At 60.3% G+C, this 16,279-nt stretch overlaps 1 protein-coding gene and 1 long non-coding RNA gene across 2 annotated transcripts; one reads left to right on the forward strand and one right to left on the reverse strand.

Moving 5' to 3' along the window:
• The first annotated feature begins 148 nt into the window (after positions 1-148).
• GUCY2D (guanylate cyclase 2D, retinal) lies at positions 149-13,154 on the forward strand. Its single transcript, XM_045797321.2, has 18 exons — positions 149-1,032; positions 1,130-1,434; positions 3,527-3,878; positions 4,226-4,310; positions 4,575-4,677; positions 5,104-5,205; positions 6,836-6,916; positions 8,464-8,670; positions 8,751-8,907; positions 9,371-9,520; positions 10,087-10,235; positions 10,738-10,901; positions 11,003-11,195; positions 11,406-11,580; positions 11,869-11,967; positions 12,087-12,181; positions 12,295-12,380; positions 12,492-13,154. The coding sequence occupies exons 1-18, from the start codon at positions 291-293 to the stop codon at positions 12,583-12,585; spliced, it is 3,339 nt and encodes a 1,112-aa protein (XP_045653277.2). The 5' UTR covers positions 149-290; the 3' UTR covers positions 12,586-13,154.
• A 669-nt stretch (positions 13,155-13,823) lies between these two features.
• Positions 13,824-15,129, reverse strand: LOC148109015 (uncharacterized). Its single transcript, XR_015726770.1, has 3 exons — positions 15,021-15,129; positions 14,501-14,628; positions 13,824-14,042 (listed from the first exon to the last, which is right to left on the reverse strand). It is a non-coding gene; the product is annotated as an uncharacterized LOC148109015 (long non-coding RNA).
• Between the last annotated feature and the right edge of the window lie 1,150 nt (positions 15,130-16,279).

Consider the following 16,279-nt stretch of genomic DNA (forward strand, 5'->3'; position numbering starts at 1 on the left):
GGCGTGTCTCCACTGACCCCCGATGGCTCTGAGGAGGGAGGAGGGGCAGGCAAGAGGGGAAAAGTCAGCAGGAGAAGCAGGGTTTTGGGGGTGGGGGGTGCGGTGGGCTTCCAGGCCATGCCCTTGACCCGCATAGAGTCCTCCGAGCCCGAGGAGGGGACTGTGGAAGTGGGACCCCGTCCCGGGTGAGTTGGGCTTTGAGAAACTGGGGGGTTGCGGAGAGAGCCCTAAGAGAGTTCTGGGGGCCTCGTCCACTCACCCGGCCCCGCTTCTGCCCCCAGCAGCCGGCGATGAGAGCGCGCGCCCTCCTTGCGGGTGGGCTTCCGGACCCCCGGCTCTGCGCCCCCACGCGGTGGGCTCCGGCCCTGCCCGGTGTCTCCAGTGCCCTGCCCTGGCCCCGACCTCCTCGGCTCCGGCTCCTGCTGCTGCTGCTGCTGCTGCTCCTGCCGCCCTCCGTCCTCTCCGCCGGCTTCACAGTGGGGGTGCTGGGCCCCTGGGCCTGCGACCCCATCTTCGCCCGCGCCCGCCCGGACCTGGCCGCCCGCCTGGCCGCCGCCCGCCTGCACCGCGACCCAGCCCTGGAAGGCAGCCCCCGCTTCGAGGTCACGCTGCTGCCCGAGCCGTGCCGGACGCCGGGCTCCCTGGGGGCGGTGTCCTCTGCGCTGGGCCGCGTCTCGGGCCTCGTGGGACCTGTGAATCCCGCAGCCTGCCGGCCGGCCGAGCTCCTAGCCCAAGAGGCGGGGGTGGCGCTGGTGCCCTGGGGCTGCCCCGGGACGCGGGCGGCGGGCACGACGGCCCCCGCCGGGACGCCCGCGGCAGACGCCCTCTACGTTCTCCTCCGCGCGTTCCGCTGGGCGCGCGTGGCCCTGGTCACCGCGCCCCAGGACCTGTGGGTGGAGGCGGGACGCGCGCTGTCCACCGCCCTCAGGGCCCGCGGTCTGCCCGTGGCCCTGGTAACTACCATGGAACCCTCGGACCTGTCCGGAGCCCGGGAGGCCCTGAGGAGGGTCCAGCACGGGCCCAGAGTCAGTGGTAGGCTCCCCTGCAGGGTGCGGGGAGGGGGGCAGTGCCGCGGGCAGGCAGCGGGGCGCCGCAGTGAGCCGGCCTGTCCGTCTCCGTCGGTCCGCAGCAGTGATCATGGTGATGCACTCGGTGCTGCTGGGCGGCGAGGAGCAGCGCTGCTTGCTGCAGGCTGCGGAAGAGCTGGGCCTGGCCGACGGCTCCCTGGTCTTCCTGCCCTTCGACACGCTCCACTATGCCTTGTCCCCGGGCCCGGAGGCCTTGGCCGCGCTCACCAACAGCTCACAGCTTCGTAGGGCCCACGATGCCGTGCTCACCCTCACGCGTCACTGTCCCCCGGGAGGCAGCGTGATGGACAGCCTGCGCAGGGCCCAGGAGCGCCAGGAGCTGCCCTCTGACCTCAATCTGGAGCAGGTAGAGGGACCAGGGAGGAGGGAAGGGGGGAGGAGAGGGGTATGGAGAGCAGGAGATGCCAGAGAGGAGAGAGGAGGATGGAGGCAATGAGAAGTGGATAGTCAGTGGAATCAGAGGATGGAGTCAACGGGAGACGGGAGGGTGGCGCCAGTAGGGAGACTAGCTAGCAGCCCCACCTGTTCTGAAGTTTCCTGGGTGATGCAGCGGCTCTGGTCTTGCTTCGGGCATCTTAGTACTGGGATTGCTTCCGGAGTGTAGGCAGTGAGACCGCGCAAGCCCAGCTCCAAGCAGTAGACCCTCGCCACCTCCACACTGCAATGTTTGGCAGTCTGCTTCAAAGCAAACCCACGCCCAGCACAGTCTGAAATACACGGCTGGCATTCTTAAGAGAACAGGAAGGAGGAAGGATGCAGATCCAATCTCCATGCCCAGTGTAGTGGGGCTTCCTCTGGTGGTCATCACTTCTTGAGAACCTTGACATCTTGTGAGAAGCAGGAGGCCCCTAGAGGTGGAGCCGGGAGCTTCCATAATCATGGAGATCCACAGCGTACTCCCAGCAACCAGTTAACGCTCAGGATTCCCTGAAATTCCAGAACCCTGGTTTAGACCATCTAACTTCATACCACTCATAGAAAGGGGAGGGGGCTGGAAACCGCTAAGATAGAAGGGAGTTTAGATGTCAGCGGGCAATAAATTAACCACCACAAAGGCCCCCACTCAAAGAGTTGCTCTTGAGAGACGGCTGTGAGATATTCCCCGCCAATGGTCCTAGTCTCCTCAGAGAGGACTTGGGTAGCCAAGGGGAGAAAGGATGGGAAGAGTCAATATCAAGAGGAGATCAAGAGTCAGTTAGGACAGTGGTGAGATGGGATGCGGGGGCGGGTGGAGGAAGTGATGAAAATGCATCTTCAGTTCTCCCTAACTGGGACAACCTTGCCCCTGGCTCCCTGTGAGACCCCTGGAAGTCACCCTTGATTCCTCTCCCCTCCCCCACCCTACATCCGGACATCAGGTCCTGTCATTTTGACTTTGTAAAAGTCATTTGAATCCATCCACCTTCTCCCTCCCCACTGTCACTGCTTTGGTTCAGGCCACAGCACTCCTGATCTAAATCTTGAAACAAAATCTCTCAAATGGTCTCTGCTTCAGTGTTTATCTGCCCCGGGCCTTTCTCCCCCAATGATCAGTTCAAACTTCAGAAATGGGACAGATCTGATTGTGTCACACCCCTGTTCATAGCCTCCCAGGGGCTTGTCTCGCCCTGGATAGATGTAGGTCTCTTCAAACGGCTTAACAGGTCTCTTGTCTTCCTCTCTCTTCCATCTTCCTTAAACTTCAACCAGACCAAGCTACTTCGGGTTCCCTAAACGTGCCCTTCTCTTTTGCCTCTGTGCTGCCAGGTGTACTCTTCCCTCTCTCCTGTCCCTCCCCTCTCCCAGATAATTCTGATTAATTCTCTGAAGGATGGTCATTTCTTCTGGACGCCTTCTCCTCCTCCCCCCTACCCTCACCCATGGCCCTGCCTCAGGCTCCGTATCCGTCTCCCCTACTAGATGAAAGATTCCTCGGGGCAGGGACTCTATCTTATCAATATCTCAGCGTCACCTACTGCTTTACACAGTGCCTGGCACTGGGAGAGATGGGAACTGGGGAAAATAAGCTTGATGAAATGGGGTGATAGCCTTGGGGAAAGAAAAGAAGGAAAAATAGTAGAAGCCAACCAAAAGATCGGACAGGAGAATTTTAGGTGAATAAGAGGTAATGATATTAAAAATATAAGCAGGGCAACCAACAGGAAAGAGAAGAGGGGAGCTTTCGGTGATGGAGAGTAGGAATAACCAGCCGTGAGAAGAGCCTAAGAACCATGGACAGAGGGAAGGTCAGCGGGGAAGAGGGGGGAGAAGAGAGCCAATGGGGAGAGAGGAGGAGGGAGCACCGAGGGACGCGGGGAAGCACTAACGAGGTGTGAACAGTCTATACTCGCTGGGCTTGAGGGCCTGAAAGAAGCAGAGAAAGGCTAGGTGGACCAGTCAGCCCGCGTCTGTGTGTGGGCGCTGACCCCAAACCCTGGGCCCGCCCTCTCCTTCCTCAGGTGTCCCCACTCTTCGGCACCATCTACGACGCGGTCTTCCTGCTGGCGGGCGGCGTGGCCCGGGCGCGGGCGGCCGCAGGGGGCGGCTGGGTGTCCGGAGCGGCGGTGGCCCGCCACATGCAGGACTCCCGGGTGCCCGGCTTCTGCGGGTCACTGGGGGGAGCCGAGGAGCCCCTGTTTGTGTTGCTGGACACGGATGCAGCGGGGGACCGCTTCTTCGCCACATACGTGCTGGACCCCACCCGGGGCTCCCTCCGCTCCGCTGGGACCCCGGTGCATTTCCCTAGAGGGGGAGGAGCACCTGGGCCCGACCCCTCGTGCTGGTTCGAGCCAGACAGCATCTGCAACGGAGGTGAGGGCGAGCACCCCGGCCCCCGCTGAAACGGTCAGCACGGACCCTCCACAAAGTGGTGAAAGAGAGTGAACTCTCCTCCCGTAACTCCTTCCAGGTCCTCCTCAGACCCCTGGCTTGTGCGGAACCTCTCTCTGGCCAAGCCCCCAAAGCCCTCTTGGAACATTTCTAGCATTCCCAGAGGCTCCCCTCCGCAGAACCCATGGTCTTTCCCTAGACCTTCTTCTGGGCTCCCATCCACCTTTGCTAGAGCCTGCAGGATCTCACAGGACCGCACACCTCGTTAGACAGGGTGCCTCCCTCTGGCCGCGGGGTCCTCAGCGTCCCTCCTCTCACTGCCTCTCCAGGCGTGGAGCCCGGCCTCGTCTTCACCGGCTTCCTCCTGGTGGTTGGCATGGGGCTGATGGGGGCCTTCCTGGCCCATTACGTGAGGTGAGTATGGCCCTGAGATAGTGGGGGATGGGCTCGGCTCTCCACCTCCCAGAGTGGCATCTGGGCAACAAGGACTGCAGGCTGGGTCCACTCAAGACTAGAGAAAAGGAGGACTAGGGGAGGGGGAGGTGCCCCAAGGGCTGGAGGAGCAGAGGGTGTTTGGTTTGGGGATGGCTGCTCTCCCCTGAGCCAACATTATCCCCTGTGGGTCTCCGCTCATGGACTTGGGTCCCCTTTGAGCAGATGACATCCTTTCTCTCCCAGGCATCGGCTACTTCACATCCAAATGGTCTCTGGCCCCAACAAGATCATCCTGACTCTGGACGATATCACCTTTCTCCACCCACAAGGGGGCAGCGCCAGAAAGGTGGGGGAGGCAGGGAGGCCGGGATCTCTGGCAGGGAGGCCGAGATCTCTGGCAGGGAGCCCGCTCTCCGCGTGTCCTTCCTTGTATATCTGTCCCGCTCCCTGGGCCAGCCCTCACCTCAGCCCCCACCAGGGAAGGCCTGCTTCCTGCCCTGGCTCCCTCCCGGGTCTGACCTCTGGGGGTGTGCGATGAGAGTAACAGCCCCTGTCCCCACGGCTTTCCTGGGACAGCGTGAAGCTTCAAGAAAACCAGCTTGTTTTGAAAACTGTAAAGTGCAGGGCGATTGGGAAGTAATGTCATTATCACCTTCCCTAATGAAGAGTTCTTCCCCTCTCCTCTGTAATCCCGAGAACTTAGCCTGACCTCCACCCAGGACTCTGACCCCACAGTCTATTTTGACCCCTTGCATTGACCTCTACCTTCCAGGTGGTCCAGGGGAGCCGATCGAGTCTGGCCGCCCGCAGCACGTCAGACGTCCGCAGTGTCCCCAGCCAGCCATCGGACGGCGGCAACATTGGCCTCTATGAGGTGAGCTTCGCCCCCAGCGGGCCCAGCTCTCTGCCTGGAGTTGTGTCGTATCCTGCAGACTCCGGAAATGGTGATAGGAGCCCAGAATGGGCTCTAGGAAGAGGTCATGGGTTCCCCAAAGGGAAGCATCTGGGAATCCTTCCTGCCCCAGGATTTCACCTTAGCTTTTATCCAGACGACAGCTCCTCAAAGGGCAATCCCAGTGGCTCAGAGGCTGGAAGCCTGACTGGGGGGCTAGGGGTGTACTGGGACCATGCAGCCTGGTGTGAGCCCTGAAGCCATCCCCTGCCCTGTTGGGCACCCCTGTCCCCTCAGCGATCCAAGACTGCAGGTTACCGGAGGGTATGGACCTCCCCGGAAAGTTTGGGGCAGAGGGGCACTGGGATGTGGTCTCATGGTCACAAAAAAAGACATTTCCAGGACCTGGATTGTTGGGTTTGGGGAGTTTCCAGACCAGGCTATTCCCGACTCAAGACAGACCCACGTCCTGGCCCCACCCAGCATTGCTGCCCAGTTCAGCTCGGACTCGGGAACAGCACGCCTTAGAGGGGGGAAAAAAAAGTCACCAAAGGGCATTAGGGTCTTAACTATGGGTCAGTCAGTCTGAACGTGGTGGGAAGGGGGCGAAACTGTGAACAGACAGAGTGAGCTGAGGGAGCTCAGCTCATCAAGAGAGTGGGGTGGAGATTTAGAGCTCCCAAGTGTCAGGTCACACAGGGACTGCAGAGGCTCCTACCCTCTCACCTAGAGGCCACCACGGGCTGAGCGTTATTGCCATCAGGGGCAAGCTATTAGTCATTTGTAAAGGACTGCCCTGTGCCTTGAGGAATGGTTGGTGTCTCTTGTCCCGTCCACTAAACACAGCTCCCAGTTCTGGTGACGATGAAACATGTCTCATATCTATTTCCAAATGCTCTTTAGAGGTCAACATCTAACCACCAGGACTCCCCTCCAGTCCAAATCCCTTACAACAGACGAGGCCAGCCACATAGATTGCAAAATCTGAGGCAAAATAAAACTGAAGGGCTCCTTGTTCATTCAGGGTGACAAAGCAGATCACTGAACCAAGCACGGGCGCTTCTGAGCATAGCACCCAGGGGGACGGCACGGGCTGCATGTCCGTGAACCAGCCCGACCAACAGCTGAGGACAGGGAGGCTCAGAGCCTGGAGGGGAACTGCCTGTCCTTTGCAGTTCATCTGTAATAAGCCTGATCTACCCAGACTCCTGACTCCTAGCACAGTGCTCGCTCATGGCAACAGAGGGTGCCGAGGGCTGTGGTTTCAGTGACATATGTGGTGGTAATGGCCTGTTGGCGAGCACAGCGGAGGGGCTGAAGACAGCCATGCAAGGTGGGGGGGGGCTCCCTCCCGGCTAGCTGCGAAGTGGACCGGCAGACCTCAAGCCCCTCACTCCTGACACTCAGTGTCACAGGGAGGATGTGTCTGGAGCAGGGGGCCAGTGGAAATGTGGGGCCCTAGGGCTCCTCACCTCATGGGGTTTTAGGAAACTGAGTTCACACAAAGGAAAAGAGAAAGAAAGAAAGAAAGAAAGAAAGAAAGAAAGAAAGAAAGAAAGAAAGAAAGAAAGAAAGAAAGAAACTGAGGTCACTACTCCCGTCTCTCCTCCAGGGAGACTGGGTTTGGCTGAAGAAATTCCCTGGGGATCAGCACATAGCCATCCGCCCAGCAACCAAGACAGCCTTCTCCAAGGTGAGAGTGAACCCTCCTCATGCTCTTTCATAATACTAGTTCTTTCTTTTGGTGTGCTTATCCTGTTAGGTTCAGGGTGGGCTTGCGTATTTTTTTAAGGTTTATTTATTTATTTTAGAGAAGGGGGAGGGGCAGAGAGAGAGGGAGAGAGAATCTCAAGCAGACTCCCCGCCAAGCGTGGAGCCCGACACGGGGCTCGATCCATGACCATGAGATCATGACCTGAGCCAAAACCAAGACGCAGACGCTCCACCATCTGAGCCTCCCAGGCGCCCCACTGGCGTATTTCCTATCTGCCTCCCTCACTGCTCTGTAAGCTAAGCGAGGGTTTCCCTTGGCCCGTCATTGCATATTTGGCACCCAGCACGCCGTTTGGAACGTTAGAAAGATGTAATGAATGTTTGTCGAGTGAATGACAGAAAGTTAAAAAGGGCTTCCCAGTTTTGTTGAGCGGCTTTCGCAGAATGGCCTAGTTAAGGCATACTGGGTGCAGGAGGAACAGGCAGGCAGGCTGTAGACCGGCTTATTCTGGTCCTTCCCCCTCAAGGCCCCCCTTACATCATGCAGCCCGTCCTGGCCTCCTTCCCTGAGGCCTCCGCAGACGCTCTTGGCCACAGCTGCAGAATGACTTAGGGTCAACCGGCTAAATCATCATTTAATAACAGGCATCTCAGGGGCGCCTGGGTGGCACAGCGCTTAAGCGTCTGCCTTTGGCTCAGGGCGTGATCCTGGCGTTGTGGGATCGAGCCCCACATCAGGCTCCTCTGCTATGAGCCTGCTTCTTCCTCTCCCACTCCCCCTGCTTATGTTCCCTCTCTCGCTGGCTGTCTCTATGTCTGTCAAATAAATAAATAAAATCTTTAAAAAAAAAAATAACAGGCATCTCAGATGAAAGGAAGTCCCCTCCTGGACAGGAGGAAAGCTAGAAAGGACAGCTGTTGCCCGCTAGCACCTGTTTTCCCAGCCTGCCCAGACTTGGGGGGGGGGTGCCCTGTCCTCCTCTGGGACCATAGCTTGGCTGCTCAGTCCCTTCCTCCCTAACCTGGTGAGGCTGGGAGTCTCAGACGTTTCTGACGCAGTGTCAGAACCAAGCAAAGCAGCCCAGGGCCATCGCCGGCACAGCCAGTTCTGGTGTTTTCTTTGAAAGCAGAGAGGTTTCTTTCTGGTTCTCTCTGCAAGGGCTGTTACACCAGAAGGGGGGGGGGGGCTTCTCCATGGAGTGTTTCCTCTAAAGCCGGGCAGCTCAAAATCTCACGGCTAATCGGTCAGAGCCTGCGTGGGTCCTGGTTCCCCAGCAAGGTTGTCTTTTCAGTCCTAACTTGAAGCTCAAGTCTGCTCAGCATCTGAACAGCATCCTTTGACTCTCCCGTGCCTTCCGGGGAGGGGGGGGGGGAGGGGGATCTGTGGAAGCAAGCCCCTCTCCATGCCCCAGGGACCATTCTTAGCCCATCATCCTAGTTGGGACACTCAGACACAGGCCTGAATGACGGGTCTCCTCCCCACGTTGCTTCCAGGGCGGAAAATGCCCGTTCACTTTCTCCCTCCAGCTCCGGGAGCTCCGGCACGAGAACGTGGCCCTCTACCTGGGGCTCTTCCTTGGTGGGGGCTCGGGGGGCTCGGCGGCCGCGGGGGAAGGCATGCTGGCTGTGGTCTCAGAGCACTGCACCCGGGGCTCCCTCCACGACCTCCTCGCGCAGAGGGACATCAAGCTGGACTGGATGTTCAAGTCCTCCCTCCTGCTGGACCTCATCAAGGTGTGTGGGGTGCGGGCGTGGAGGCGAGGACAGGGCAGGGAGCCGCGGGGCTGAGGCCTCCTCGCCTCGCACCCCTCCAGGGAATGAGGTATCTGCACCATCGAGGCGTGGCCCACGGGCGACTGAAGTCACGGAACTGCGTGGTGGACGGGAGGTTCGTGCTTAAAGTCACGGACCACGGCCACGGGCGACTGCTGGAAGCGCAGAGGGTGTTGGTGGAGCCTCCCAGCGCCGAGGGTAGGATTCCGGGCTGCCTCCCGCGCGCGGAAGCGCGTACCCCAGGATTCCCATTATTTCCAGGCTCCCTCCACCCCTCCCTCCGCCTTCGCATGCTCTCCATTCCACCGCCACTGGACGTGGCTCCTGCCACGAACAAGGTCTTGGGACTTCTGAAATGAGAAGGGTGGGCTCTGTGACTGGGGAGGCGGGGGCTGGCTGAGGGCGTGGCTTGTGCCTGAGGGGCGGAGTCTCCTCTGAGCTCCGCTTGGTCTAAAGGGCGGAGCCTATTTGCGAGGACCCCGCTTTCTCTGAGACCCGCGTTGGTTTTCTGGTAGTTTTTCCGGGGGAGAGGGGTAGCTGCAGGCAGCGGGGCTGGGAGTTGGCGAGTGGATGTGAGCCTGGCCTTTCAGGTTAGGATGGGGGTCTGTCCCCAGAGCCCCCAAGGCCCTCCTCATGCCCACGCCTTCTTCCCCGACCCCAGACCAGCTGTGGACAGCCCCGGAGCTGCTTCGGGACCCGGCCCTGGAGCGCAGGGGGACGCTGGCCGGCGACGTCTTCAGCCTGGGCATCATCATGCAGGAGGTCGTGTGTCGCAGCGCCCCCTACGCCATGCTGGAGCTGAGTGCCGAGGGTACGCCGCCCCTCGCGTGGGCCTTTGGGCTAGAAAGGCAGCCTGCTGTTGGCTGACCCTGAAAGCCTCTTTTCCTGAAAGCCAGGAGCTGAGGCTTAATTACGTGGGCCTCCCTTACGTGGTTCTGAAGCGTCAGGGCAGTGGAGAGCCAAGCATGGGGATGGACGGGGCAGCTCTTAGAAGCCCAGGCTTCCGTGATGGCCTCTGTCCTGGTCCTGGACCCAACCTGCCCCTCCAACTGAGGAAGCAGGCTCCTCTCTGGTTCTTGGGGGCCCCAGGGAGGCAGCAGTGTTGGGAGAAGGGGGCGAAGAGTAGTCGGATCTGGTCCGGATCGTTGATCACCCCAACCCTCCCTCTTCTTACATGCAACAGCTCTTGGGCTCTGCTTATCACCTCTTACTGCCCCCTGGCCCCCCGGGGTTCAAGACCCTCTTGTTGCTCCCGCAGCCCCCTCCCTACCTACCGAAGCTCTGATTTAAAGAACCCCCATTCCAGTCTCCCCATCTTGGGCTTCGACAGCAGGCCAGAGTCAGAGGTGGCTTCTCTTGGCCCCCTCATGCCTCCAGAAGTGGTGCAGAGGGTGCGTAGCCCCCCTCCACTGTGTCGGCCCTCCGTGTCCATGGACCAGGCGCCCGCGGAGTGCATCCAGCTGATGAAGCGGTGCTGGGCGGAGCAGCCAGACCTCCGGCCCTCTCTGGACCGCACCTTCGACCAGGTCAGGCGCTGGTATTGGGCGAGGGCTGGGCTGGCCACATGTCGGCGACCTGGGGAGGCTTCCGGAAGGCAGGCTAGCAGGATCTCTGATCTCCAGGCTATCTCCCAAAGGGGTAGCCTGAGGACTGGGATTAGGTGAGGGGCCGAGTTAGAACAGGGGCTGTGGAGGCCTTTGGAGCAGGAGACAGAGCTCTGGGTGGGAGAAATGTTTGATTGAATTCAAATAACATTTGAATTGCTTGGTACAATGTGGCCTGGGAGCCAAACGCTGGGCAGGGCCCCGTGTCTTGTCAATCACTAGCTGGGAGTAGCTGAGGTCTGGGACCCCCCATTTCCCGTATGCCTCCTGATAATGTGTGAAAACACAGGGCCTGGCATCCCCGGGGGTAGGGGGTGGTTGATGAGTAAAAGATGAACGGCGAGGGGTGGGGGGATCGGGCACCAGATGGCCGCACACAAGGGTCACGGCAGCCCGGGTCCCACCAGCTTCCTCCTCCCGCTAGTTCAAAAGCATCAACAAGGGCCGGAAAACCAACATCATCGATTCGATGCTGAGGATGCTGGAGCAGTACTCCAGTAACCTGGAGGACCTGATCCGGGAGCGCACGGAGGAGCTGGAGCTGGAGAAGCAGAAGACCGACCGGCTGCTCACGCAGATGCTGCCTCCGTGCGTGCGCGTGCGCGTGGGGAGGGGTGGGGGAGGAGCGCGGCGCGCAAGCGGCCAGTCCCTTGCCGCCTCCGCGTAACCCCGCCGCCCGCCATCCCTAGTTCTGTGGCCGAGGCCCTGAAGATGGGGACACCCGTGGAGCCCGAGTATTTTGAGGAGGTGTCGCTGTACTTCAGCGACATCGTGGGCTTCACCACCATCTCCGCCATGAGCGAGCCCATCGAGGTGGTGGACCTGCTCAACGACCTCTACACGCTCTTCGACGCCATCATCGGCTCCCACGACGTCTACAAGGTGGGGTGCGCGGGGGGCAAGGCGTCCTGCAGCTTCACCAGCCCCCAGGCCACCTGCCCGCCTTTCGCAGCCCTCTGCCCTTTCTGCCAGCCCCCCAGGTTGGAGGCCTCCCCCAATTCCTGCACTAACCCCCGTTGAGGTCCCCTGACAAGGGACAATGGCTTGGGGGGGGGTTGCTCAATACTGAATCCGCACGACCCCTTCCTTCAGGTAGAGACGATTGGGGACGCCTACATGGTGGCCTCGGGGCTGCCCCAGCGGAACGGGCAGCGACACGCCGCCGAGATCGCCAACATGGCTCTGGACATCCTCAGCGCCGTGGGCTCCTTCCGAATGCGCCACATGCCCGAGGTGCCAGTGCGCATCCGCATCGGCCTGCACTCGGGTAACTCCCGCGCCCCCTTGCGAGTCCCCCCAGCCAGGGCCCGGCTCCACATTCCCGAGACAGGATGCCAACTCACGGAGTGGGGGTGGCGGTGGGGGGACTTGTCTTGAAGCCACTTTCGCCTGCCAGGCACCGTTGTGATTGAGAGGTACCCTTGAGAGTGTTGCCTTGGGGAGCTGGTGGAGATGATGGGGTGCCAGCGTCCCCCAAGGTGCTAGGTGCCACCCAGCCGCTGGCACGGCCAGTCGCAGCCCAGACCCCGGCCACCCACCCTGCGCGTCTTCGCAGGCCCGTGCGTGGCGGGCGTGGTGGGCCTCACCATGCCGCGGTACTGCCTGTTTGGGGACACGGTCAACACCGCCTCGCGCATGGAGTCCACGGGGCTGCGTGAGTGGGGCGGAGGTGGGCGGAGCTAGGGGGGGCTACTCACGGAGCATTGGGGGAATGGCTGGGGGGGGCGCCGCAGGAGGGGAGTCCCGAAATCCCCGTGTCCCCTGTCATCCCAGCTTACCGTATCCACGTGAACATGAGCACCGTGCGGATTCTCCGCGCTCTGGACGAGGGCTTCCAGACGGAGGTGCGAGGGCGCACGGAGCTGAAGGTGAGGCTAGGCCCCGCCCCGTCCTGGGACCGGGCTGGGTTCCGCTCAGACTTCGAGATCCACCCGCCCTCCCCCCAGCCGCCTAAGCGCTCCCCTCCCCCGTGTTTCCCCAGGGCAAGGGCGCCGAAGACACGTACTGGCTGGTGGGCAGACGCGGCTTCAACAAGCCCATCCCCAAACCACCCGACCTGCAACCGGGGTGAGGAGCCAGCCTCCCGCCCCCTTCACGCATTCTCCCTGTCTCCTGCCTGTCTCCCTGTCCCCGCCCTCCCACTCACCCTCCGTGAACCTGCTGCCCTCTCTCCCGCAGGGCCAGCAACCACGGCATCAGCCTGCAGGAGATCCCCCTCGATCGGCGCCAGAAGCTGGAGAAGGCGAGGCCGGGCCAGTTCTCGGGAAAGTGAGGCCCAGCCGGCACAGGTGGTGCCCCTCTGCTCCCAAGCCCAGCTGCCAGTCTCTCCTCCAACTCCGGGGTGGGAGATTACCCACCTCTGGGAGATGCTTTCTGGGGAACGGGCACCTCTTCCCCAGCCTTAGGGCCTAGCCCTGCCTGCTGAACTTCCCACCTGCTGATACCGGTATCCCCATCCCTGTCTGACAGAGTTAGCCCAGGCTCATTCTTAAACCCAGGGATTTTCCCTGGGAGGGAAGATCAGCTGCGAGGATTCTAGTTCAGTGGGCCTGGAGTGATCCAGGAATCCAGACTTGAGAACCCTTGTACACGTGACCTGAGACCTCTCCTCTGATCCCCCACTGCATTAACCAGGCCTCCCTGCCAGGTTGCACAGGCTGTGCACTGCACAAGAGACAGAACTCTAGACAGCACCATTCAGCAGAGGACACGATGAATACTGTCTCTAGAGTTCTGTTAGGGCAGAAGCCCCGCCCTCTACCTTCCTTGAGGAAACTTTGATCCATAACCCTCCCCTTCCTAGGTGAACTCCCCCCCCTCCCCCCCGGCCCCTTTCCACGATTTCCCTCTGACACACTCCTCTTTCTCTCAGGAGTATTCTGGAAGGTCCTTTTCCTGAAAGTTGCTGCTATAGGTGACCAAAAGTCTGGCTAATACCAGTGGCTTCTAGCCAGCTCTGCCTCAAAGGATTCCGGGCCTTTACAGGAGCTGGTTGCAAACCCACTATGTGACCTTGGGAAAGTCTCATGCACTCTCTGGGCTTGGGTTCCACCTCCATGGTGAAATAAGGAGTGGCCTAGGTGGTTTCCACACTTCCTTGCTCTGACCCCTAAGCGTCATTGTGGTTGGCCTAGGGATATGGGCCACTGGGCTTGCGGTCTCCACTCCCAGTGACTGAGCCCATCAGGAGAGATTGGGGTGGGGATTCCCCACTCTCCAGGGCCTCCCGAGGTCCCAGAAAGGAGGGTCTGGGACCCTCCCGACCCCAGAGGTGGGTGGAGGGGACCTCCTGTTCCTCCAGAGCAGGGTTGTCTCGTGGCCTGAGGGTTAGCCTCTGTTCAGCTTCCAGCATCCCTCACTTCATCCCTCCCCTGCCCACCAGTCAGAAACCGGCTCCTCCCGCGGGCACAACCGTGACTTGCCCAAGTGCAGAAAAAAGCTGGCTTCAAGGCTTTGGGGAAAGGAAGGGAAACAGGCTGCACCACACCTTTACTAACCAGAGCACGCAAAAAATCGTAGTATTCCCTGCTTCACTGGGCACCGCTGAGGAGGCTGGTGGGACCGAACATCCTATGCTCTCTGCTTGGATCTTTCCAACAAGTATCAACCACCAGCCCTCCCCGATGGGCCAGCTGAAGTTGCTTTTGTGGAACCGTGATGGCTGCAGACCCCGGCAGAAGTTAGTAGCATGCGCCCAGAATGCCATCTTAGGTAGTGAGCGTCCTGTCCCTGGAGGTGAGCAAGCAGCAACATCATGAGCCGGAGACATAGCAGTCAGAGAGAACGTCTGGGTGGAAGGACGAACTAAATCCTCGCAGCGCAGAGTGGGGTCAGTGGGCCAGTAGCAGCCCCACGACCTGGGAGCTTGTTAGAAATGCTGTTCTAGACTCTGGGGCCCAGACCGGAAGCGAACCAGCAAGGGCATTTTAACGAGCGCCCTCCCAGTGTTTCTGTGCACTTGAACGTTGGCCAATCGTGTCACTACGTGATCCTAAGAATCTCTAAGATTTCATAGAATCCCGCCCCTAGACTTGCTTTGTTTGGGCTCTGGGGTAGTTTCTGTTTGAGCTAACATTTAGAAATGTTAGGGCTTCGCTCTGCCATTCTGTGGTTCCCACCCCTCCCCCAGGCTCCAAGACACTTAGATTTTCTGGACGCCCCTAGATTTTCTGGACGCCCTTCCTTACGGTCTGGCGCCTGCGGGCACCTGAGCCGAGGCCTCCCGGAGCAGCTGCTGATGGGATTCCTGGAGCTCCTGGAGACGGTCTGGCCCGGCTTCTGAAATCCATAAGCTCCGTGGTCCTCCCGCCCCTTCCTAAAGGTTGAGAACGAATGTGTAAGAAATCAGCAATCTAGCATCTGCAGCTTCTGGTTACTTGAGGTGGTGTTGCTAGAGTGAGGAATTTAGCGCAATTTTAAAAACATTTCTAACGGAGTTTGGAGATGATGAGTTAAAGATATTTTTTTTAAACCCTGATATGCGCGCGTGCGTGCACACACAGTATTTTAAAAATTATATGCATTCTTAAATATCTCTCCAGATTTTCTCTGTACTTGCATCCCGGGGATTGAGGGCAGACCGCCTTGCTGGCACTGGGCCTGACACTGTGACCCGAGCCCTCCCTCCCCTGTCTCTTCCCAGCACCTCCCCACTCCCCCCCTCCCAGAATGCCCCACTCCCACCCTTTCTGGCTCCTTCCATCCCACCTGTGAGGAGGGCCTGTGATTCAGGGGAGCCTCCAGGCAGAGTTGACCCGGGATCACTGGATTACGTGCAAGGAGACTAGCATAGGCAGGCTGGGGCAGGAAGTCCCAGAGGAGGAGGAGCTGGGGCCCCAGCCCCGTTTGGGGTAGAGGTGGAGGCAGCAGGGCTGAGCAGGTCCCTTCCCACCTTCACCTCTGCTTTGTCCGGAGACCAGACGTGACTGGGACTGGGAGGAGCCTGTAATGGTCAAGAGAGAGCCAGAGAAGCAGAGGCCCAGCCCCAAGCCACAGAGCCGGTGGGAGATGGGTGGGAAGGTCGAGGCGCAGTCTGCTCTCTGCCCCTCTGCTCCCTTCTCCGACCCTGCCTCTCCCAGGGTCTCAGGGGTCTCCGCTCTCCGCCCACAGTTCCTCCCTGCCTGCCCGTCCCTGCAGCTCCCCCATTTCTGTGGAACCTTCCTTCCTGGGCCCAGTCAGTGTCCTAGAGCCCCGCTCCCCTCTGCCTCTGGTCCCCTTCCCCTGCTCACCCCTGTGGTTCCTGCGACAGGGCACCTCCTGCCCCCCAGCACCGGGCTTGGCACTCCCCACCTTCAGACGTGTTTACACTACCTCTGCCGCTGGCCTGCGCCGGGAGCCGCACGTGGGGCTGCCCTCGCCTTCGGGACGGCTCTGTAGCCAGGACCAGTGGTGGCCAACGCAGGGCCATCCCACAGCTCCTGCTGCCTCGATCCCATGGCTGGGACCCCACATCACGTCCCGGGGCTCACTCGGCGCCTTTTCTCTGCTGCTCCTCAGGGTCTGGGCATTGCTCCCCATCCCCACCTGCAATGGGCCACAGGCACCCCCATGGGGGATCTGTGCCGCTGCACTGCGGGGGCTGTGTTCACCGGGATCTTCTGGACTGCATGCTGTGGACGCCAGGCCGTGTGCCACGGTGTTGGGTCCTGGGAGGGTGGGGGCCGAAATAAAGGTGTGCTTTCTTCCATGTCACGCTGTGTGGTCCTTCTGGCCTGGACGGTCCGCACACCCCCTTGCCTGCAGCGTTCAAACCTGGCGTTTCCTGGGAGGGCTTCGGGTAGGGATGAGTCCACAGCCCCCCAGCAACTACTCTGCTCAGGGGGTCTGCTCTGAGTGGACGAAGCAGGGGAGCCTCAGGCTTTTCAGGTTTCTAGAAAAGACCAGGGGCTCTGAGGCTCTGGAAGAGGGTGGTGTGGCCTCATCCCTGGATCGCAGGCAGGAGAGGGAAAAGAAGACAGGAGCAGAGC

Source organism: Ursus americanus, chromosome 14, assembly GCF_024610735.1.
Source record: "Ursus americanus isolate L20-20 chromosome 14, mUrsAme1.1.p, whole genome shotgun sequence".
In the NCBI taxonomy this organism is placed as follows: Eukaryota; Metazoa; Chordata; class Mammalia; order Carnivora; family Ursidae; genus Ursus; species Ursus americanus.